Source organism: Necator americanus, chromosome III, assembly GCF_031761385.1.
Source record: "Necator americanus strain Aroian chromosome III, whole genome shotgun sequence".
Classification (NCBI taxonomy): Eukaryota; Metazoa; Nematoda; class Chromadorea; order Rhabditida; family Ancylostomatidae; genus Necator; species Necator americanus.
Window position 1 is genome coordinate 18,453,824 of NC_087373.1, and position 24,465 is coordinate 18,478,288.

General features: G+C 41.4%; 4 protein-coding genes across 6 annotated transcripts; 3 read left to right on the top strand and 1 right to left on the bottom strand.

The window, feature by feature from the left end:
* Nucleotides 1-144: 144 nt before the first annotated feature.
* Nucleotides 145-4,368, top strand: RB195_010019 (uncharacterized protein; the record flags this gene model as incomplete). 2 transcript variants are annotated; one of them, XM_064190827.1, is made up of 4 exons in its annotated part: nucleotides 145-255; nucleotides 319-598; nucleotides 732-875; nucleotides 4,223-4,368. In XM_064190827.1, 4 exons carry the CDS (start codon nucleotides 145-147, stop codon nucleotides 4,366-4,368), a joined length of 681 nt encoding a protein of 226 aa, XP_064048410.1. The 2 variants fall into 2 exon arrangements, with proteins under 2 accessions (XP_064048410.1, XP_064048411.1); XM_064190828.1 differs by lacking the exons at nucleotides 732-875; nucleotides 4,223-4,368 and having other exon boundaries at nucleotides 319-621.
* RB195_010020 (uncharacterized protein) lies at nucleotides 1,672-4,540 on the bottom strand (the record flags this gene model as incomplete). The annotated part of the gene is made up of 3 exons (XM_064190829.1): nucleotides 1,672-1,781; nucleotides 2,006-2,159; nucleotides 4,511-4,540. The coding sequence occupies 3 exons, from the start codon at nucleotides 4,538-4,540 to the stop codon at nucleotides 1,672-1,674; spliced, it is 294 nt and encodes a 97-aa protein (XP_064048412.1).
* Nucleotides 4,541-4,715: 175 nt separating this feature from the next.
* RB195_010021 (uncharacterized protein) lies at nucleotides 4,716-24,421 on the top strand (the record flags this gene model as incomplete). 2 transcript variants are annotated; one of them, XM_064190831.1, is made up of 14 exons in its annotated part: nucleotides 4,716-4,755; nucleotides 5,200-5,277; nucleotides 5,464-5,466; nucleotides 5,529-5,644; nucleotides 5,728-5,807; nucleotides 8,060-8,159; nucleotides 10,424-10,578; nucleotides 14,255-14,368; nucleotides 14,422-14,536; nucleotides 16,755-16,910; nucleotides 20,337-20,464; nucleotides 21,048-21,104; nucleotides 22,631-22,733; nucleotides 23,516-24,421. In XM_064190831.1, the coding sequence occupies 14 exons, from the start codon at nucleotides 4,716-4,718 to the stop codon at nucleotides 24,419-24,421; spliced, it is 2,151 nt and encodes a 716-aa protein (XP_064048413.1). The 2 variants fall into 2 exon arrangements, with proteins under 2 accessions (XP_064048413.1, XP_064048414.1); XM_064190830.1 differs by lacking the exons at nucleotides 4,716-4,755; nucleotides 5,200-5,277; nucleotides 5,464-5,466; ... (1 more) ...; nucleotides 22,631-22,733; nucleotides 23,516-24,421 and having other exon boundaries at nucleotides 5,495-5,644; nucleotides 20,337-20,468.
* RB195_010022 (uncharacterized protein) lies at nucleotides 23,485-24,421 on the top strand (the record flags this gene model as incomplete). The annotated part of the gene is made up of 2 exons (XM_064190832.1): nucleotides 23,485-23,515; nucleotides 23,598-24,421. The coding sequence occupies 2 exons, from the start codon at nucleotides 23,485-23,487 to the stop codon at nucleotides 24,419-24,421; spliced, it is 855 nt and encodes a 284-aa protein (XP_064048415.1).
* Nucleotides 24,422-24,465: the final 44 nt, after the last annotated feature.

Sequence of the window (24,465 nt, forward strand, 5' to 3'; positions counted from 1 at the left end):
AAGACTTTTTACCAAACTGAGCAGCCTAGCTCTCACCACGGATCATCGCCTAACCTATATGGATAAGAGAGCCACCTTGCGACATTTTGCTAAGACGGTAGTGAATCTTAGCAGTGGTTTACTCTTAGCTAGCCTTCCGATTCCATGAAGTCGGATGTGTCGAACTTCTTGTCACCTTGGGAGACCCTGCCGGAAAGCGAACCTCCGCTGTGCATCGCAGTTCGACGCCCAGAGTCACCTCCACGTCGCTATGAGGTGATAAACCGTTGTAGAAGGTTTTTAGAACACAGGAAATACAGTTCCAATCTCCAGTCTTAGGTATGCTCACCAGTACATCAACTTGACGAGAAAGCCGGCTTTCATCCTGCTCGATCGACGATTGACCAGTGGTTTATTGTGAGGAGAGTGATCGAAGTGTGGCTGTGGTATTTGAAGTTTTTGCAATTAGCTTTTCTGGATTCGGAAGCTTCCGACTCTCCTCATCGAGGCCGTATTTTCAACGAGCTCCGTGCCAATGGTGTTCCAGGAAAGTTCATACGTCTGATCGAAGACATAAATAGAAGAACACCAGCTGGGTTTAGTTCACAGACGAAAAGAGGTTCGAGGAGTACACTGGAGTAAGACAATGGGGTGTACCGGGACATTTTTTCTTCAATTTCCATTTTTGAATTTTTCGACGATATCACTTGAAAAACAGCTAAGCAATGAATGTCCTGCCGATGTTGTTTTAGCCCCAATTGCACGTCCCCTGGTTGATCTCGAGTACACCGACGATGTAGTAACATTCGCTTCTAAAAGCGCGACTTTGCAACATGTTGTTAACTATGCATCGAAATTAGATCCAGTCCAGACTGCCCTAACAAATGCAAGCAGATGTGGGTCTCCTAGAGATCCTCAATTGGAATCAGTGTGGACGGGCAACCTAACATCCTACTGACCAATGAGTTCTGTTATTTGGGCAGTGTGCTGAGAAACAGTGGCAGTTACATTAGTTAGTTAAGTGCCTGGAATCGACCACCATCGCGCAGCTAAGTTTTCAAGCTGCGAGTCTACTTATCCATAGTTCGCGCTGTCATGAACTGCGGATCGAAAACTTCGGACAGCGCCATCGACGATGATAAAGAAGCCCGACTACATGGAGAGGTGTGCCATAACAAAGAACTTTACTAAGAAGTGGATATGGATATGTACCGGCGGATGACAGGTGGAAAACATCATAATTTTGTCCGGCGTTCTGAAATAGTCACAGAAAACCATTTTCGCTTCTTTGGTCACGTTATGAGAAGATTTGAGTTGTCGTGAGGATGCTACCGAACTCAAACTGGAAAAGGCCTGGGAAGGAGGTTGTGAAGAAGATCTGAAGATAACTGGCGTTAAATAGGCAGTTCAGTCGAGGCATAAGGTTTCGTAGACTATGGAATAGCGACCGATGGATAGATTATATGCAACCTCTAACCGAAGATCGCACAGAATGGGTTCGGATATGTTTAAGGACGAGCCACCCCGGCGAAGATGCGGATAATCGCGGTAGCCTGCCGACATCCTCCCACCATTTACGTCAAGTAAGTTGGCGTTTTCTCCTCTTTCCTCGTCTGTTTTACTCGTAACGTCATCAATTTCAGCTCAGGAAATTAGCACCTTGATCTGTTTCAGTTCTGCTTTTGCGATACTTTAAGGCGAAGCACAGAACCCAAATATTCGACCCCACCTGGTTCTCATGGCTTTCAGATCCATGACGATCATCCATTTGGCATAGTTGTCTCGATGTTGCCATTTTAATCCTGAATCGTACTTGACTGGAAATGTTTGCCAAAACTCCAAAACATGCGTGCGATAGTCGGAGCCAGTGCTCCAACCCGCTTCGCTTCTGGACGGTTGGCATAGGGACCCTTTCACTTTTGAACTGCTGACTCCCTTTACTTTTGGACGGTTAGCGAAGGGATCCTCATCACTTGCGCCTATTAATCTAATGCTAATGATTTTCTATCTGGTCAGATGCTCTAACCTGCTTCTTGTTGAGCGGTAATTTGAATTATGATAAGTGATTTGAGAGGATAGAAAGCAGATGCCTCTTCCTCAGAAACGATGAAGCCGAAACGCCGCAGTAAGGCATCCTTAGAAGCCAGTGACGTAGTGGAAACCGTGTAACGTGCAAAAACCTGAAGGACAACATAGAGTTCGGGTTTATATTACGAATATGAGAACTGAATTTTCTCTAAACATCCTTTAAAAAAAACGGAGTTCGCTAATATGATTCCTATGACGTAAGTTGGAACGTGTCGCCCTTGCGCATGTGTCGTATTCACAAGCGAGCGACCATGAGGTCTCCTCATCAGTTTGTTCAAGAAAAACAAATGAATAGGCTGCTGACGTGCCTTGTAGCAACGAGTCAATTTCGTGATACGCTGCCTCTAACAACATTGACTCTGGACTTCTAACTTTCATCAAACCATTGGTATGTCAAAGCTCAAACAAACTCGAACTTTTCACACTTCGGAGGGACACAGAACAGCCAGAAAATCAGACTCAGTTGGAATTATGGGGTAGTTGGAACTTGAAAAGTCTCGCAACGAAGCAACAATTGTTTGGCATACTGCCTGGAAGATGTAGGGATACAGATGAGCAAAGGTAAGATCGTACGATTCCTAGATTTACTTGTACTTCATTGTTAAATTCTCATCGTCAAAAAGATTGCCTCCTTATTCCTCACTAGTATTTTCTCCGCTTTAATGCATTTTATGTGAAAAAGTGTAGATGGTGGGGTAAAAAAAGGTAACATACCATGAATACCACGAATCTGATATGGTGAAGGAGTCCGTGGGAAAAGCTAGATATAGGGTTGTAGATGGTTTCGTTCATCTCTCCCTAGGCTGCTGGTAGATACATGGGTTCTGTACATAGAGGAGCGTTTTAATTTACGTCGTAGAAACTAAAGCGGTTTCCACGCCGTTTTTTACGACGGTAATGGAGAAATGAGCGAGACCACACCGGGCCCCGCAATCTACAACCATACCTCTAGCTTCTCCCGCGGGTTCCCTCGTCACGTCGGATTCGTGGTATGCTGCCTTCAACTGTCAAATATCTTTCCCATTCATTCGTTGAAACATTTGAGAAGGTGATAGTTCATCAATTCACAAACCATCGCTGAAGGTGGATAGTTAACTCATTCGAGGCTCGGAAGCCAGGGGCGGAACGCGAGCACCTCGAGAGAGCCCGTAGTTAATGAAGAGCAGACAACGTCTTGTTTTTTAGCACAGAGACGCAGAAACGCGGAGTTACAGAAAATGCAAAGAAGAGTGGTATGAGCTGTCGAAATCGAAACCGAATAAGTCAAAGATAGTAGAAGTATGGATGAAGGTGTTCTAATAAAGAAAGGGGCTAAAAGAAGAAGAAAATTTCGAGGCTCTAAAACCTAAGCTAGATGATATATGATTAGAGGACGTATAACATGAAGGTTAAAGATGAAAGTGAATGTTTTATCATGTAGAACCTTTAACGAAACCAAAAAAAGCTGAGATATGGCTTCTCCGCATTCTGCGTTTGGCAGTTAAAGGCATCACCGCATAAATCTGAAGTGGTACGGATTTCTGGTGAAGTATTCGTATACGGGGTCGTAGATTATGGGGAGGAAGGTGATTCCGTCCATTTCTTCCTAATTGCCGTAGAAAACGGCCCGGAAGATACGGCTTCGAGCGTTCCGGCGCACTATTTTCTACAAGGAGTTCGATTGGAGTGCGCCAGCCCTGTGCGGCACCGCATCTTCGGGCCGTTTTTTTTACGGCAATTAGGAAGAAATGGACGGAACCACACCCCTCTCCGCAATCTACTATCCCGTATACGAATACTCCACCTGAAATCCGCACCACCTCAGATGCTATGGATGCTCAGGTATGCTTCTTTACGAAGGGTCTTTTCGGTCTAGTAAAGTCTTTTCGAGCGCCAAAGTGGAAATAGATTAGAGCGGTGTTGAATATCTTCCCCTTTCCCCCAAACTACTGTCGGGTCAAAACGATATAAATCACGAGTGTAGTTGCGGTGCATTTGCGCATGCGCTGGAAACGGCGCGGTTTAGGCAGTAGTTGGAACGGGAGGTGGGATCGTCGCAAACTGCAGTGATGTACGGTGCCAGCAAGGGTTTCACCACGCTCCACCGAAGCGTCTCGAGAGAAGCCGCGTACGCAACTGCGTACGTGTTTCATGTCGTGTTGACCCAACTATATAGGCGGGTCAGAACGACGTGAAGCACGGTGCACTTGCATAAGAGGTTGCGCTCGAAGCGACGTGTTGGAGATAGTGGCTGGAATTGACGTGGGACCATTGGGAACTCCAGCGATGGATTGTGATAGCAAGAACCCTCCGCGATCGTAACCACTACGCTTCACCGCGCCGCTTCGACCGCAGCCGCAACTGCGCTCTGCTTCATGCAGTTTTGACCCTATTGTACAATTCACCCCGTCTTACAAGAATGCTGAAGTAGCGGTGACTTACGAGTGAGCCAACAAATCTCCACCTGGAAAACGTCGATAATTCTTGTATCCATTCTTGCGCACCGTATCATTCTAAGTGGGTGGAACTAATTCCCTGTTACTGATAACTTACAATGGCTGCTACTTGCTTTCGTAGAAAGAACAAGCAGTGATCTCGCCACATCCTCATTAAGGAGCTACAACTGAGAGAAGACCTCTACCATAGAGGGGAAAACATCTAGCAAACGTATGAATTACACTCTAGAGGAAAAACCTAGGAAGTACGACGGTACGCCTTGACGATGCCACGAATCAAACACCGGCCCCCCGATGTGACTCCCAACCACGATTTGATTTTGGCGCGAGGCAGTGCTCGCTCTACACGCGTCGCGTACGCCCGCACCTACGTGATCGCCATCTGTGGTCTCACCTGCTTATGTCCCTGCTTCTTTTTCCGTTCTTGAGTGCGGCTTGCTTATGCATGTACCTTTCGCTAGTTCGGTTGTTGAGAGCTCAACACCCTGTTCGAATCGACCTGTTTTGTGTTTGGATTTGAGTGTAGTCTTAATCAATAGGACAGAGTTTCGTGTACTAAAGAAGATTCGCAATGGATTTGTTTGCGTCTTGATTACTACTTATCTCTTTTTTCTCATGACATTTTCTCGCTGTCACTAATCCTTTCTCTGTTTTTTTTTTGATTTGTGTTCTTTTGAAATGAATTTCACCATTTAAGGGCGTTCTGTTGCTGAGCACCGGTTCCATTCAAAGTGCGAGTCACTTTTATTTGGAGTTGGAACTTTTGCGTCGGCAGGTGTGTAAGTTTTCTAGCTTGTTAACATTACCATCATTCGAATCAGAAGTAGAAAACAAGGGAGAGGTGATTTCACTTTGCAAGCCTATCTTCAGAAATCTGGTCGTTTTTTCTTTGTCTTGAGCAGTAAAGTTGGTGAATTTCAATTCAATTCTTCTGTATATCGGTATGGTGGACTTTTTTCAGGTAGTGCCCTTAGACGAAGGCACTTAGCGTGATGGCTAACGTAATCACAAATAAGGATTTCATAGTTGCAACAAAGTACAAGCTCATTCGGAAGATCGGGTCAGGTTCTTTTGGAGACATTTATGTTTCTATCAATGTCACGAATGGAGAGGAAGTTGCCATAAAATTAGAAAGCAACAGGGTATGATTTGCACTGCTTGGTCCTTTTTTCCTTGCTTCGTTCCATGAGCAAGACACGTGCCAGTGGATCCAATTATGTTCCAGGCTCGCCATCCGCAACTACTTTATGAATCTAAAGTGTATCGCATCCTTCAAGGTGGTGTCGGAATTCCCCATATCCGTTGGTGAGAAACCACTTTTCATATTTGCTAACATGGTGCTACTCTATCATTATACCATTAGTAAGCATTGCAAATTAACCATATGCTTCATAAATAGTTCCCCAATGCATAACGTTGAGTTATTGTAATGCATATTTTCCCGGGACTTTCATTCTTTTCTTTGAGTGATCGGTGTGGAGACGGTTGTGGGTCGCTACCAGTTGATAAAGTGGTCACTAATAACATCTTGGATTTTTTCGTAATAGTCTCATACTAATACTACTACTTACTAATACTAGGAATTTCAATTATACGTACTATATGAAGTTTTATATATATATATATATATATATATATATATATAACTTGAACATATGAAAAAATGTATTCAGAGATCTGGAAATGGACATTGATGCCTTGAAAATGCTATTATTCCTTCGTACTCTTCCAAAGTATGCTTCAAATTCGCGGTTTTTTTTACGGCTTAGCTTCATTGACTTTTGATTTCACGTTATTTAAGTCTTACGTCATTTTAAGAAGAACTTTTATTGTTAGATTTGCCTGAACCAGCTTTTTCTGCTTGGAGCAAGATGATAAGTCGAAGATTAACACTTGACTAACACCATATTTAAATCGTGAAGGAAATACATGCATGGATTTAAAGGGGATAGGGGAAAAGTTTTGTAGAGTACTCCGCAGCGATCACACTGTATGGCATCTCCAACGGCGGTGGAGTTTAGCGTCATCTCTATTCTTTTACATCATTAACTTTTTTGCAGAATATTGAATCAGTCCCATGATTTCTCTGTTTTTTTGTTTGGCAAATTGCTTAAACCGTCATATGAGAACTTTGCGATAATAAAGAACCGAGATGTTCAATACACTCTGTGGCTTCAACGCGAATTTTTCATTCAGAGCTAAATTTTCGTAATAGTACATAAGTCTCGGTCCGGTATTGTACTGTTGCTCGGTTTGCATTAAAAAACTAGATAAGACGGAACTAATTGTACTAACATTATTTCATACAATTCTACTCTTCTGCATGGTACTTCGCATCTCGCAACGGTGTTCTCATGCATTCTGCAGGGTGTACTCCAAATAGGCACAGCTAACTTAATTTCAAACTTATGACGAGTTGCTATCATCGCAATTCACCAAGTTATTGGTATTTTGTTGTCCAACTTTTTTTCACTTATAAATGTTAAATGGTTGGCATCATATGGATTTGCGTATTTCGTATTATTACATATTTCGAATCACTAGTTCATAAATGTTTCTGTATTCAAATCACTACTGTGTAGATAGTTTGGAAGTATGTAACTTATTTTTGGTGATGAACGGACAATGTTTTACTAGTTCACCTCTTCATAGGAAATCCTTGACTTAAACTTTTCATTTCTTTTTCTCTTTCGGTTCCTTTCATTCAAGGTTTTTTTTTTGAAGAAAGTAGTAAGGCTTTAAAAAACTTAGCTATCCCACTATTTCAAATTACAATCCGTTAGGATCAATTTAACATTAGGACCCAAAGACTAGAAACGGATTCACTTACGGTTTTTATCTTTGGGTTTTATACGAAGTAAATATTTACATCATTGATTCTTCTCGCAGTGCTTAAGAAGGCCTTATGGCGGCGTTTCTCTTTTTCTTTCTACATGTCGAGTCAAACTTTGTATGGTTTTTAATAAATGACTACTTCTAAGTTCTGAAAAAAAAACTTCTTTTAGTGAAACAGAAAGTGCAGTATAAAAGTCACTAGAGATTAGCTTCTTTCTTCATATGTTTCTCCCTATGTACTTGTACTTCTCTTTATTTTCTTAATTCACTTCCAACTTTCTTTGAAATGCTTCATTTCATTTATGCGCGAAATGCCTTCGCAGTTAGTTGATACCATCAATCGTTAGTGATTTTTTTCGAAGCATTAATGTCTGCAACAGATCTCTTCCATGTAGCAAGTTTTATTCTATTCTCAGTTCCTTGTGAACTTTTACTTGTTGCATCATATGTTTCGCGGTCTCTCGTTCCATCCTTGAAGCTTTCTGAACCTTTCCTGATTCAACTTCTGTCGATTATGTTTTGAAATAATGCATAATTTTCACTCCGAATCTCTTTGGAACGTATCCAAGAAAAGAAGAAGATATTGTTATTTTTCCCGTCGTATAAAGTCAAATAAAATTCATTTTGACTTCAGTTTCTGCACAAAGCAATAGTTTTGTGTTGCAAGTAAAATAGACTGTGTGCTTTGTCTTATTCATTTAATGTCCAGCTTTTCTTTTTAGGTATGGTACTGAACGCGAATACAACGTCCTGGTTATGGATTTGCTCGGGCCTTCTCTTGAAGATCTATTCAATTTCTGCTCGCGAAGATTCACAATGAAGGTGCTTGTTTCATATACCTTGTGTACATATTCAGAATCTCGAGTATGCGGAATTTTCGTTTTGCAATTTCACGTTCTTCGGGGGTTTGAGGTGTAACGTGAAGTGTTGAGTCAAACCTCATGTGTGATACTTTTTATCAAAAAACAAAAACAAAATATACCAACTCCTAAGTTTTTTTAGGTTTTTCTATTCATGTCTTTTTTTTTTGTTTTTGATTTTAAATGACGATTACGATCATCCCTTAGACTTATGTTCGTGTATCGGTTATAGATTGGAAAAACTGCGAATAAGTTAGATTTATAGGTATTGGTAAAGATTCGCAAGTTTACACGAAATGGTTTTTTTTGGTAGCTTGCAGTGAGTGGAAGCGTTACTTCTCTCCTTAGACAAATTCATATATGCTTTCTGTCTTACACTCATTTCTGTTTCAAACTTGTGTTGCTTGAATATTAACTTTCGATTAACCTACGCATTTCTGGACTCCACTTTTATAAGTTACAGTCGTGCGCAGAAGTAGTGGTGGCTTGCAACTATTGATATAAAGTGATAATTGTAAAATGTAGTGTGACTGCGGAAATTCCGTGCTCGTCACATGAGAAGTCATGTACTTTGTGAGATTATTCCGTTTGAAGCTAGATGGGCTTTTCCGAAAGAAAACAAACTGTGTCTCTTTTCCACTCTGTATTTTCTACGCTCCTATTTATTTGAAAACAACCTTAACTGTGTCATAAAGAAGACCAAGAAAGACCGGAGCTCACTAGAATTTCGTCAAAACTTTGTAAAGCAAAGTAGCCTTTTCTGAAGATTTGGCGGGTTGACAGGTCATTCTGCTACAGAAGGTGAGAAAATCTCCTTTTCCATGTCCAGAACTCCGCAGTAGATCAACGGTTATGAGTGTTTGGGTGAAGAACTTAACCAAAAACGAACGACTTTTGCTACCAACGTTTGCTGTCATTGAATCATTGTATCACCCTACGAATCTGAGGTGGTGGGTAATATCATACGAGGTCGTAGATTATGGGGTGGAGGGTGATTCCGTCCATTACTTCCTAATTGCTGTAAAAAACAGCCCGGAAGATGCGACGCATGCACAAGGCTGGCGCACTCCAATCCAACTAGTTGTGGAAAATAGCGCCCCGTAACGTTCGAAACCGCATCTTTCGGGCCGTTTCTTACGGCAATTAGGAAGAAATGGGCGGTGATCCCGTATAGGCATAACCGGCATAACCCATCTGAAACCCACACTTCCCCAAATTCGTGGAGTGATACCTTTGAACGGCTAACCATCTCTAGGAGAGAATAAAGAGCAATCATAGGGAGAAAAAGTTGATGAAAGCGTATGCAAATGGAATGTGTCAGTAGAATTTGGCCTGTGTTAGTTTTGTTGGTTAAGTGTTCTGATTTGTCTCCTTCATTCAAATCCCACTTTGTTTTTGGCTCTTCTTTTTTTTCTCTGAAAACAAGGAAAGTCATGCTTCAGAAGTATTGTGAGACCTGAACAAATTCTGTATTGGGTTTTGTTTTTTTTTTTTCAGTGTTAGGTCACACGAATTGTTTGGATTGTCTAGAAAAAAATGTTTCAAAGAAGTCACAAAGTATTCTGCAAAGAAAGCTATTCTACATTGCTCTTAGGCTGTGAAGAAGTACTTCTCCCTGGATAAATGTGGCAACTGTGAAGTGCTGTTTATCTTCATTGATAAAAGCATCCGTTTTATCTTTTCTTGTGGAGCGATGAAGCTCGTACGCACTTTAACTTGTTGTCAGAGTAGCTGCTTCTTTTTTGTTAAATAAACTGCAACGAACTTTCTCTCTTTTCTAGTTTCTCACTAGCGTCTTTGATGATATGTTAAGCTTTCTTTCATCCACATCGTTCAAATAATTTTTTTCTAAGATTTTGAGCTAACTTACAGTTCTGTTTTTAGGGTTGGCGAGAAAGTACTTTCTCTTCTTAACCTCTAATGAAACTTATTTTTCAGTTATATGATTTTCATTTTGATCTCTAGCCATATTTCTTGTAATTTGATGAACTTGATGATATTGCGCTCACAGAACGTCTGATCCTCATCGACAGAAACCAAACCATTTGCGATTTCGAATCGTTATCTACAGCGAGAGTTCTACAATTCGGATAGTTTTGAACCCTCTCGAACAGTTTTCTTATTCCACACAACATCCGTGGCTTTTTCGCTGCGGAATATTAGTTCTTTTTATCTCTGACACTAATTTGGCATTCGCTTTGATTTACCAATTGTCTTTATTTCTAGACCGTATTGATGCTTGCTGATCAGATGATTGGACGTATCGAATATGTGCACGTTAAGAACTTCATTCATCGTGATATCAAACCTGATAATTTCTTGATGGGGATCGGGCGACACTGCAACAAATTGTTCCTCATCGACTTTGGACTTGCAAAAAAGTAAGTGTACTTCTTGCTAAGAGAATGCATAAGATTTTTCTTTTTCTTTCTATGAACCGTCTTGTTCATCAGTTTTGAAGTAGTATATCCTGGTTCAGTGAAAGAAAGACGTTACACTCTTTTTGTGAGGATATTTCTTTCTCTGTGGGTGCTCTTTAACTTAAAATGACTGATCTTGGGGAATATTTAAGGTAAAAATGCCCGATTAGTTATAGCCGTACCATATACTATAGTGGAAAGTTGTCCCTGTGAGCTCACACGGTAGAGATCGTTGCGCAGTAGAGTAAGACAACGAAATAACAAGAAGATGCGAGATGAAGAAGAATTGTTCTCTTGTAATCGAGGTTGAGTAGGGGTAAGAATGAAAAGGGTTGTCTCTCACGCTACCAAACTAAACTTCGAAATTTCGGCGGCAAAGATAAGAATGAAAACAGTCAGTTTTAAACACATAAGGAGTTGTAAACATGCTTCTCCTGTGGAAAGTACCCAAAATCCATACTTGATACTACCTACTTTATTTTAACACCGGAACCTAATATTAAAGTCGCATAAATATATAGTTGCAAAAAATTAAACATTAAAATACGTGCTCAGATAAATATGTAGATCTTTAAATAATGTAACACTATAAGATCGTTTCGTCTTCGGTTGAAGGCATCACCCCACGAATCTGAGGTGGTACAGATTTCAGGTGGAATATTCGTCTGAAAACGTTTATTCGTAAAAACGGCCCGGAATATACGGCTTCGAGCGTTCCGAAGCGCTATTTTCTACAACGAGTTCGATTGGAGCGCGCCAGCCTTGTGCACGCGCCGCATCTTACGGGCCGTTTTTTACGACAATTAGGAAGAAATGGACGGAATCACCCTTCTCTCTACAATCTACGATCCCGTAAACGAATACTCCACCTGAAATTTGTGCCACCTCAGATTTGTGAACTGATGTCTTTAAGTTATATTCAGTGTTTTGAAAGGGAAAAGGTACTTCTTGTTTTAATATTACACAAGTTCAGGGAACAAAACCTATTTTGATGATTTCCTCTTCCCCAATTAATTTCTACATATTATCTATGTAAATTTACACTAGGAATCTATTCTAAGCTTTTGATAAGCTTGCTACATAAAATTGAGAGACATATACACTAACATTGCGAGAAGCATAAAAGTAAGGCGAAGAAGTGGGTGCAGAGCGTACATTCACATGTAAATAACTGTTAAATGTGGGAAAGAGTCAAAAGAAGAAGGATCAGGGCCGTTCTTGTAGTGCAGAGGACACCTCTAGATGATGATTCTTCTGGTTCTCGTCCAAGTGATGCGTCACCATTTGCGTTCTCTCCAGTGATCAAAGCATATATTGATTACTCTGTTCTTCTGCAAGCTATTATACCACACTGCGATGTATGGATCTATTTCGACTAACGTCTTCATCTGGTCCTTGTTGTCTACATATCATAGTCATCCACGCTACTGCCATTTCTTCAGTTCCAAACTCTTCGAACCGACATCGCTCTGTTTGTTCTTTTTCGCTTATTATTAAAAAGCGGTGATATTCATATTTCGGTTTGCTTCAGTACTTTGGTTCCCCAGTTTGTATTATTAGAAGAGTATGGCTTTAAAAAAAAACTGTGTTTGTTCATGCTGAATTGCATGACGTTAATATTAGCCAAAAATCATCTAAAAAATCAAAACATAGAGATAATTCAAGCTGATATACTGAACTTCAGTGAAAAAGTCACTTATTACTTATTTTAAAGAACATGTCACCGCAAGTGTAGGATAAGAAATCGGCAACTTCATTCAGCGCCGCCTAGTAGAGGCGAATTTGAGTGTTTCTCTTGAAACTGTAATAACATGACATTCTTTTAATGGGAAACACTGGAACTTGTCACACTCTGGACCTGCACGTGCTCACTAATACAGAATGGAACGGGTCGTGTCATGAGTTCCGCATCATATGTACTTTACTATTGGGAAAAAGTGAGGGCAATTGCGCATTCGACACATTCACACTATGGTCTAATTAAAATGGCACATTTAAATCCTACAGGATAACACTTTATCTTGATATCTCTGCGTTGGAATGTTGCACATGGTGAAGTGTTTGTGCGATATACTGTCTTAGTTCTTGCATAGTTCTTATTTGCGTCCACATTTAGCTTTTCATGATCAACTTGTTTGCTCTTGACTTTTAATAAAAGTTGTTTAATAATAATAATAATAATTTAATAAAATGTTATAGTTTCAAGCATAATAGAATGTGATAATATGTTATAATAGAGATAGAAGTTGTGAGAACGTTAGACATTATCCATTCGTTCTCCGTTCTCAAGTGATTTGTTTTTGAATAATTAGTGTTCTTGGAACAGCGTAGTGCTAGGAAACTTCACTGTTTGTGCGATTGAGTTCGACACCGTCCAGTACTTTATATCCCTGAGGTTGACAGTTTGTTTCTGGTTTGTTCCTGAGGACAACGGCATTTACTTCATTGGTTTGCGACGCAAATCATTGTATGTATATGCCGCATATGCCTTCGTAAACTTCAAAGGCTTCTGGATTAAAATCGCTTGCATTGGTGTGTAGTAAGTGGATTGATGAACGTTAAACAGATTATAATTTTACTTTTATCCGAACAACTTTTGTGCCATCTGAAGGAGCCATCGAATTTATGTTGGTATGTTGTCGATACCTTGTATTGTAGCAATGTTGGCTGTTTCCACGATAATGGAATAGGTAATGAAGATGTTACAGTCAGAGCTCTGCCATTCCATTATTTCAAAACACATTAATTGGTAAAGAAAGGGCCACATGAATTTCCGTTATTGGAGCTGCCACTGTGATCTCCAAGATTAGACCTCATTGCTAGTGAAGAAGATTTGCTAATGAAAAATCGACCGGGATGACTCGCGCAACCGGTAATTGTCCACTGTCGTTTGACAATGTGTGTATATCGTGCTTCAACTGGAAAAAGTTTCTCAGATCAACAAGAGACGTGAAATGTTCTCGTCTGAATTGCCCCTTGAGCGGTCAAATCGTCGGGTTTAAGTGTGATGTCAGTTGTGAAGCAATTAAACTTTGAGAGATGCTATGTGTCTAAAGGAGTTTGACATTGTACATTTTGAAATGTGGAATTGGAACTCATTACTCTCCAGACCTTACTTGCCGATGTTTTATGTATCTTTTTCAATCCTCAACGGCAAATTTCGCAGAGAATCAAAATTGAAACCGAGAGAGAGACGACCCTTATCGGTAAATGAAGGATGTTTTTGCAGCAGAGCAACGTCCCGCAGCATGTTGTACCAGAAACCCAGAACAAACTGAGCGGTCCACGTGGACTCGAATTATTATCTCATCCTGCATACTCCACAGATCTCGCTTTTTCCAACCAACACCTCTTCCGACCGATCTTGCGCTATTTCTTGGGAGAATCTCTAGTAACTTTGATGAGTCGAATCGTAGTTAGGGAATTCTTTGAGTGAAAACCTCAAATGGCACACAAAACAAAGATCCAAGTTTCCCTTTTTTTAAATCTTTCATGGAAAAATTTTAACTACTTTTGATTAACCTTACTATTTTTCATCAGTATCCAGTTTATCCTGTTCAAAGCTATCATTTTGGAGAATTATTTAGCAATTTGGCAGTTTCGGCAGCATTTAGCAAGTTGAGTTTCGTTTGCTTAGGTTTCGAGACTCACGCACCAGAACACACATTCCCTACCGAGAGGATAAAAATCTAACGGGTACAGCACGATATGCCTCCATCAATGCTCACCTTGGAATAGAACAGAGCAGAAGGTATTATATCTTTTTTTCGTTTTCGTTTATAAATTGGGACGCCATTGTTTCAGGGACGATATGGAGTCACTGGGCTATGTGTTAATGTATTTCAATCGCGGAACTCTACCTTGGCAAGGTCTTAAAGCGGCAACCAAGAAACAGAAATATGAAAAAATTAGTGAAAAAGTGAGTTTGTTGTGTTAGTTGTGTGTACAGTTTGCGTCACAGCTTTATTTCGTTGATCTTCACGTAGTTGTGGCTGGAGGCTACTGCTTTGTGACTATCACTTTTCGTGATGAAAAGAGCACAAAAAGTGTGTCGGGAACACGAAATGACTCCGACAACAGTGCTGCACTGAATCTACAGTAGTAATCTCCCTCTTGCTATCTGAGAGACAGTTCTTGGCGTGTCGAGTGATCAAAAATGAATGATGGAAAATTCAACGTTGAGAGTTGACTTCAGCCTTCTTTCAGTCCATCAACACGAATTTTCAAATAAAGAACATCAATAACTTGATGTATTCTTCAATGTTTTCTGTTCTTTCAATCGTTCGACCACCTTGTAGATGTCTCTTCGATCAGTTCCCACCACTGTACGAATGGGAAGGAAACCTTGCAACATCTCATTCTCGCTCACTGACCACCGATCTTACTACAATTTGAAGGATTTTCTTTACCGAGTAATCTTTGAGCGCATGGAAAATAAAGAATCGCTCTTTCTTCATCGCGATTCCACGCACATACACAGTGGATATCAATTTTCTCTATCACTTGTATTTTCACTTAGTCCCGTTTTGCTGTATTAGCCTTACCCTTGATTAGGTCTAATTATCTTGCGTGAACAGCCTGGGATTGCTACTTACCTCCAACGTAGGTGGTAAGCGATATAGCAAGAGAGAGAAGAGGTGGCAGAGCTTTTGTCGAAATGTACTCGTTCGAAGTTCAAAGATTATACACTACAGAGTCAGCCTCTTTTCTTATTTCCGAACACTGCACTGCGCTTCTTTCGACAAATCGTTTGTGACTTTAGACAAAATCTCTCTATATATAATATATATGCATATATATATATTATAATTATGATTGTAAGTATGAACGTGGTCACCCTCACGTCTCTCTAATCGTCTTGGAAAACGACATGAGAAACTTCTACGGCATTTTATAACGCGCCACCATCGTATACGCTACCACCATCCGCGAGCCGTTTCCCACGTTTTTTTTTCTTGGATGATTAGGGGAAATTGAGCGTGGCTACTCTTATACTCGTAATTTACACCTTGAACTTTATATTGCCCGTGAGAAATCTCAAAAATCGTCAGTTTCGTGAGATGCTGCTTTTAGGTTTAATTTTAATGATGTATACATACATCAGTAGTCCGAAAGTGATTAGAACATTAGACATCTCCGTCTTATTTTTGTTTTCACAAAACATTTTTCTGTCTCTGGAGCTGTGAAGTTGTCAGCGTTTTCCTGGCCTAAGTTTTGTCATATGTAAAGGGTAATATCTGAATATTCTCCGTGTCATCTGAAGGATTTGTTGCATATTTTTATGCTATTCTATTGTAATGAGCATTGGACATTCTTGCGCTGTTAGGATGTCCTAGAATGCTTGAGATTTTCTCAGCAATTTTTGGCATCTTATTCTTTATTTGCGCTAATGTCAGTTCGTGAAATACCACTTCGCGTCTCTGGCTAATCTCCCCAAGCCTGAATGATATGGCAGATTGTGATGGATCAAGTCCGCTTGATAATGTGTTACTATCAGTTTTCGAAAATCACCGAGACGGCCTTACGAAAAGCCTCAAAATCCAGAGTAAGACGTAGATTCGCTTTTACTTTTTTATCGCGCCAAGCGAGAAGAAACGACTTATTTCTTCTAGCCATTCCCATCGTTGGTCAGTAATGGTGTAAGATTAGAGCTGTGTAGTGTCAATTAATTTATAGTGCGAATGAATTTCGCTTGCACACTGTAAAGACACTGGTCGAACAGTGAATAAACTCATGTCTGGTTTCTGTTTTTAGTACCGAGGAGGAAAGATAAAATTTTATTGGACATGTGAAAATTTGCACAGAACAACAGTTATATCTTCTTCTGTACATCTTCTGTAAAATAGCAGCTTCAGATTGTGTTAGATCATCATGCAACAAAATATGTCAAACATTACATGAGCAGTAGTGGTACTGCTGAGAGCTAGATGAGAAGAGAAGTGTGTAGAGTTATCTGAGACAGTGAATTCTGAAAAAGTCGGAAGTAAAGTCGTATGCCGAGTTTCAGTGGTTTTCTGAGTACAGCTCGTAATCGCATACGCTTATTTTAGTTCTTCTTCTCGCTGATTTGCCATTGCCACGTCTCCTTAGCTTTCAAGAAAGGCTGATGAGACGAAATTGACATCTTTGTTTTTCAGAAAATGTCGACGTCTGTGGAGATGTTATGCAAAGGTTTTCCCGCGGAATTCCCCATGTACTTGAACTACACCCGGGGACTTCGTTTTGACGAGGCGCCTGACTACATGTACCTTCGTCAACTTTTCAGAATTCTTTTCCGCACACTGAACCATCAGGTATTTTTTTGGACACTCTCATTTCTGAACCTCCCAAATATTTACACATGCACAGATAAGTATATTCTTTACTATTCCATATCCTGCGAAATCCGATGTAAGCCTACACTGCTTATCCACGCCGAGCGTTTTTAAACCTTCTTTCACCATATCAGTGGAGAAATTCCGTTTTCGGAAGTCTTTGGTTCTTGGAAAATTCTTGGTGTCCTTTTAATAGACTCCCTGGAACACGTTGAAAATACGGTCTGTTAGTATTATCACAATGTGACCGATGAAAAAAGCGATTTTCTGTGGCCAATTCCGACGGCAGTGCTAGGTGGTGAATTTTTTCTTCGTGTCATTCGCACTATGTCCACTTCCACTTAAGGATCTTCAGCTTCAGTTCGTGGGCAATGAGAATGCAGCGAATCTTGCTTCTCGTAGCTCCTGTTTTTCTTTAGCCAGCATTCTAGATAATAGAAGTCATCTATGAGCTCGATGGCCTGCTTACCTGTCCTGATAAACGTTGTAATTCCCGGCTATACGTATGCTTCCACTTATCAGGGCTAAGGCATAGTCCATATGCTGCAGTTAGCTTCGATACAGGGTTGATGACGTATTGAAATTCGAAACTGCTTTCAGCGAGTATAGCAACGTCGTTGACATATGTAAGATCTGTCCTAATGCTGCTAAGATGATATCGATAGGACACTGATCGATTGTTCTTCTCGTGGTAGCAGAATTGACCAAGAGGTGTCCTGCCACTGCCCCCAATTGGTCTTTAAACCACGCCAGTTGTTCTTCGATTTCTTCGATTCATATCGTCAATTAATCGAGCAACCTTTTCTTGTATCCCATCGGTCCGTTGAGAAATTTTCCATGAGAAGAGTCGGAAGCAGCTTCGAAGTCCGGAGGTGCTAACTGCTTTGGCTTCGGATATCGCGTCACGTTACGATCATTCACGATGAACACTTAACGGTTCGTACCCCAGTACGTGACACACTGCAATGTGATTCTTGTTTTTTTTATGACGGAGTTATGAGTTTTTTTTGTGGGAGGAGCTGTGATGGCGTGTCTCCGTGCTAATTATTCTTTTGACTCATATTGAACGGATAATCTTCGTTGTTTTCCAATTCCCTGATCGAAGAAGAGATTTTTTCGTTAATTGCACCATCTTCATTGGATTTTCTGTTATTTATCTCTTGTATAGATGAGAACCTCCGACTCTGCTGGTGGTGGTTCCTCGCTGAATGCATATGTCGGTCGTTGGACGAACTCTACTTGATGAACTGACGGCGCGTTGCCTTACCGACGGCGTCTGGCAGAGTTGAGATTTGTTTGTTCCTGTCCCCTTATGCCTTTCCAAACCCCTTCGCTCTCGATGTCCTGTGGTTTTTGCATTCTTATTGCAATAGATGCAATTGAATTGACTTCCTTCCCAGACGCTTCTCCTGATTGAAATCTCCAGTGCTACAGGCGGCACACACATGTCACATGTGTACGTTGATCTTGTCTTCGGGCATGCAAAAGCGAACTTCTTTTTGGCAGTAGAACCATAAGCATATCTTTTACAGTGCCTTGGATGCGCCTTGTAACAAAGCTTCATCTGCACAGCAAATCTTCTTGGTTTGCACACAAACATAAATAGATACACGGCCTAATTTTTTTCTGCACTGTTTATCATTCAGAACTACTGTGTCGATTTTCGGTTGAGAAGGAACTCCGTGTTTCCTGAAGGATCGTATGTTCAAGATGAGAAGAACTGGACGGAGTTAAGTGCAGTGGCTGAACGTCTAGGAGCCAGCACGCACGTCGTCTATCGTTATCCAGGACCCAGCTTCTGGTTCTCGTGACGATATCTCCGGAAACTCCGATTGGCGCGGGCGACGCAGCTACGACTGACAGATGCTCACGCGGCATGAACGTTGACAGATGCTCACGCATCGTGAACGTTGGTCTCAGTCTCGACTGAATTTTCCGATGGTCCAAAGCGTGTAGGTGAACCTCGATGGTGCGTTTACTAACGCCGAGTTGGGCGACCATTGTGGCATTCGTGAACTGCTCTAACAGACTACGCAAAATTTCCCGTGAGTGACAAGTCGGCGAAAGCGAAGTTCTCGTCGAAGCGGCGGAACCAATTGTTGACGTTTTCCTCTCTCAAGGCCTAGCTGATTTTGGTAGCCGCCTAACGTGGTGGACTGCGTGGTTCCCACTCGTGGAGGAAGGCTTTTAGACGACGTCGATCTATTCGCGTTACGACGGTGGCGCAACAGCGACGCGATGTTCTTGTAAACTTTGGGTAGGAAACTTCTAGAATCACCTAGCTTTTACTTTAGCCTCCTGGAAAAAAAAGTTGTCTCAGCTATCAAACGTCAATTTTTTTTGTGTAAAGTGTACAATAACTATGTATCCAACGTAATACCGTTCTTCGCATCCGTGAAGTTCCGCCAGCAAGCATCTACTGTTTTTGGTAGATATCATTGCATCGCTCCTCTGTTTCGACGACGTCCTTCTGTTTTCTTTAATGATTTCCGTCGATGCACGTACTCTTACTATTAGTGCGAATGCTCTGTCGTTCTCTACTTTTCTATGTTTTTGCCACCTGGAACATAGGTGGGGAGGGGACGGTGAACTATGAAGTTCTACAAAATCAAAACAGATGAAAATGAATGCTAATGAAAATTCACTTCGAGTATTTATTGTGAGAAGATCACCCTTTGTGATAACAGTTGTTGCTCATTGTTGTTTTTTTTATTTGCAATATCGTTATTGTTATTGAGAAATTTGTGACTTTTGCTGAGATTTTATAGTGATTTCCTAACCGCCGGGTTACTGCGGATACAGTGTGTAGGGTTTCGAGAGTTGGTAGCTCGCCGACTGTGGCTATACTTCATTGCGTTTAGGAATATTGATTTCAGCCGTTGGTAACTATTGAATATGAGTGGGTCTTTTGTTGTTTTCGCTGCGATGGAAGCGAATTGCTGAAACGCTTACACCTTTTGAGAAAATGCATAGTCGATCACGCATCAGTTATGCATTTTAATTTATTTTAAATCGAACATTCCATCTTGAGCAGAGCTACACGCAGCTGTAACGGATAATGTCTTCTAGGAAAAGAGGCTGGGCTGGAGAGACTTCACTCTCGAATCCCTTCTGTTTTGGAGTATATCGTAACCTAACTGGGAACACTGTAAGAATGATTTACTGTGAATAATGAAATTAGCTGAATCTGTGGTAAGTAACAAGTAGAAAACGAATAAGCAATAACTTTGGTTTCTTGCTTTTTGCTATTTGGAAACTGGATATATAGTATGCCTTGCTTTCTTTTATAAAGCCTTGCTAGTTTAATTTTAGATTTATTCAAATGTTATCTTTACTTTGCTTCATAATGAAATATTTATACTCCCATTTTTCAAACGAAATCCATTTCATTTCTTTGGTTTTCAGTACGACTACACTTTTGACTGGACGATGTTGAAGCAAAAAGCATCACAGTCGCAAAATACCATGCTCCAACCAGGAGCCAGTGGTTCTCAGCAGCCGATGCCGATCGTTTCACCTGCTCCTCCACAGCAGTAAATGTTCCTCTTGCAAATTGTAAGTCTGAGGACGTCAATTAACTCACACTCCTTCCTCGTTGTGTGGATTAGCTCCCGCACAGTTCCTCTCTTCCGCGGATTTGGGACATCACCATGAAATGTTCTATTAGGTTTTCTCATTTGTCGTCGTTCCACATCCTCTTCAATATGTCTTACTACTTGTGTTGATTGTTGCTACCTGTCGGCCTCGTATGTTTCCGTTTGTTCGCGTGGTGCGAACTAGTGATGTTTGTATAAACTTCTAATGCTCTTCTTCTGCAATTAAGTGATTTGTGGAGAAGAAATATGTTCAATGCTGCATTGAATCTGAATGCGCCGGCAGTTGGTATTTTCCAATCACAGATTAGTCAATTTGGCGTCTCCACTATTATTTCCTTTTATGTTTGATGTCAATTGGGTTTATTCCTGATAAAGACGTGTTTATTTCTCCTATCTTTATGTTCATCTAGTATGCTAGTGGATGATGCTAACTGCAATCGGATCGAGGACATGTGGTGGCTGGTGACTCCACCGTTCGGTCTTGTGGACTTCGTTATGAGGCATTCACCTGACGTTTCAGCTTTGCTGCTTCGCTGAAGCGTCAGCTGGGCGCTTTGGAACGTAGCATAGAGATGAGGTATTTTTTGATGCGATTGCATATGTAGCGTTTTTTTTCACATTTTAGCTTAAATCGGTTGGTGTTGAAGGGCACAACTCAAGTTTAGGTGTTTTTATAAGGAAAACGTCTATAATGAACTATTTTTCGCAATGACGATGCAATCGAGATTGGAAGTCTACTGTTTTTTATTTGTTTTGTTTTCTTAATGAACATCATTAATGGAATGAATGAAGCCTTTACTTTCTCGACTTCTCTATTATATGGAGAGCTATTACCTACGCGGAGTAATAGAACTACAGTGGATAACGAAAGGATAGGTTCACCCCATAAGTTCAGTAGCGCAAGATTTTGCAGTCTGAGGGCTGTTAATTCATGTGTCGCCCAGATGTTTTGTGGCTTTCGCTAAGAATAATTTGTAAAATAAAATAAAAAAAAAACATGACAAGAGAAAGCAACTTCAAAGATTCTATTTGACAGAGTCAAAGCAGTCATTATTGTGAATAATTTATCTATTGTGAATAATTTATCTGTCTTCGTAAAACGCTCACAAAGCCTGCAATGCGCAAAATTGCGAACTAGTTGCTTCTTCAAGTTTGTATGTCAACAACTTTGACTGAGTCTTGGGGACCCGCCTGATAATCGTGCAAGCGAAATTTGAAAACAATGAAATTTGAAAACCCTTCTGTCTTTCTTTTATTTTAGATAATGTGAGCAAAGAGGTGCGAGCAAGCTAGCATCGGGCGGCTCTGCAGGACTCGGTCAGAGTGGTAAACATACCTCCTGCGAACCTTAAGAAGCAGCTAGTGCGCCTGTGACAGACACCAAATTGTGTCATTTGTCCGAATGGAATGCAAGATAGTTGCGCAGTATCTGAACAAATTAGAGTCATGTGGGGCCGAGTACACTGGCGAAACAGGAGCGCTATGTAGCCGAGTCAATTATCACCTAGGGCTCGTAAAGGCAAAACTATCACGGTCGAAGCTTAGACTACAATTCGCTCTGGGGAAAAAGCTGAAGGTTGAAAAAGGTTGAAGCTTAGACTTCAGTTGTTTCAGCCTCTAGCATGACAACACTTGGAAGCTGACCGCGATGTGTACTTAAGACATGGTTGCTGTGGATGTAATTGAAACATCAGAACGACTCCAACATTGACGGCTTTTCATCATTCATCGGCGGCTTAGTGGAAGAACCAAATCAACTAGTGATAACATTTGGAAAAGGACAAAATCTTTGTGGTATCATCCATCGAATGTCCGCCAAGTCTCCGAAAGGTGAAAAGAATGCTTTCGACAGACGACACTAACGAAGCTTCAAATGGCCAAAACATCCATCATATTATCTAGCGAAGATGGTCAATTATCGTGACCTCACTGCAACTCCAGTAGTATATGGGCGTGGCCCGCTTATGCTAGCTGTCACTTGCTCGCTTAAATATACTTCGCCTTCGTTGCTCACGAGTGGACGCCTAGTTGTGGCAATAAACATTCACTGAACCAGCTATTTGTTCATCGGAACGATTCGGGCAAAGATCCCAAGAGTCTCAGTGCCCCATACACATCACCACTTCTGGAGACGGGACAGGAATCAGCGGATGCGGTGCAGAATACTCATGAAGGCGAAAAAGCCACCGAAAATGAGGCTGAAAAAGTTAAAGTTATTGAAAGAAAGATACCACTGTGTGAAAGACAGCAGCACTCACTCCAATTCAGAAGGAAGCGGCAGTCCTAAATCTCAGGATCTACAGTGAATCATTGGCTGGGTAAAGGGAGGTGATGGAACTTCTCCGTTACTAGCTATTCAGTGTATAAGGATTTTTGGGTGTTCCATAACCGTTGCTTCAAGAATTCGCAGAGGAATAAAAAAGGCAAAAAAGGAATTCGGTGGGTAATAGAAGCAAGAAAACACTAAGTGGGAGAGGAACCAAAATTGCAGTAAAGGCTGTTGAAATATTAGTTTTGAAATATTCCGTTCTAAAACCTTTGAAAAATCTTCGAACACTGTCTAAGGCATAGTACACTAAGACACTAAGACACTAAGACACTAAGACACTAAGAGAGAGAGAGAGAGAGAGAGAGAGAGAGAGAGAGAGAGAGAGAGAGAGAGAGAGAGAGAGAGATGAGCCAGTTATATAGGTCGAACTCCATAGCAGCGACGGAAAAGAAAAAGGAAAAATCACGTTTTTTTCTGACAATGTGATAATCCTCCACAACGGTTTACAGTCTCATAGTGGCGTGGAGGTGACCCTAGGCGTCGAACTGCGATGCACAGCGGAGGTTCGTCCTCCGGCAGGGTCTCCCAAGCTGAGAAGGAGTTCGACACATCCGATATTCCGACTTTTCGGAATCGGAAGCCTAGCTAAGAATAAACCACTGCTAAGATTCACCACCGTCTTGGCAAAATGTCGCAAGGAGGCTCCCTGATCCTTATAGGTTGGGCGACAACTTGTGGTGAAAGCTAAGCTCGCCGTGGAATGGCTGCTTAGTTTGGGAAAAAATCTTTTTGCCACTCCAGCATGTGCACTGCCTCAGTACCCTGCACACTGGGCTCTGCCGTCTCAGACTTGGGACGGTATTTCGACCGCTGAGAGGCGATCAAATCTCAGGTTACTCAGGACGTCATTGATTCTGGACCAAGGCGACACACGTACGACTCGCCATGGAGACTGTCTCAGACTGTGTACTTACAACGCGAGAACAGTTTCCACAGACGCTGACCTGCATGCCCTTCTCGGAGCTGCAGAGCGTATCAAATTTCATGTGATTGCTCTGCAGGAGACCAAGTGCAGAAGAAGCGACGTACGACAGATGAATGACGGTACACTCGTCATTCGTGGAGAGAAGTTTCCGTCGCGAAATGTAGGCGGTGTTGGTTTTGTTGTGCACCCATCTGTCGTCCATCTCGTCGATACTCACGAGATCCTGTCACCTCGTCTGGTCATTCTTCGCCTCCGCCCTCTGCGCCAAAAATCCATCAGTATCATCAACTGCTACTCACCAACATCAGCAGCTGATGAATCCGAATTGGACGCGTTTTATGAGGAGCTGAAGGAACTAGTCCGCAACGAGAAGTCCTTCTACAAATTCCTCGTCGGAGACTTCAACGCAAAAGCCACAGAAGAGGAATACAGGATTGGAAGATTTGAACTAGGAGACCGGAATGAAAATGGCAATCGTCTCGCCGGGCTGTTGTCCGCCGCTCGCCTTTTTCATGGGAACTCTCTTTTCATGAAAAAGATCATCGTCGGTGGACATGGAAGTCGCCCAATGGCGCAACTCGTGCGGAGATCGACCACATACTCATCAACCGGAGGTGGTGTCTACTTGACGTCTCAGTAGTACCATCCTTTTGTAGTGGTTCTGATCACCGTCTCCTTCGTGCG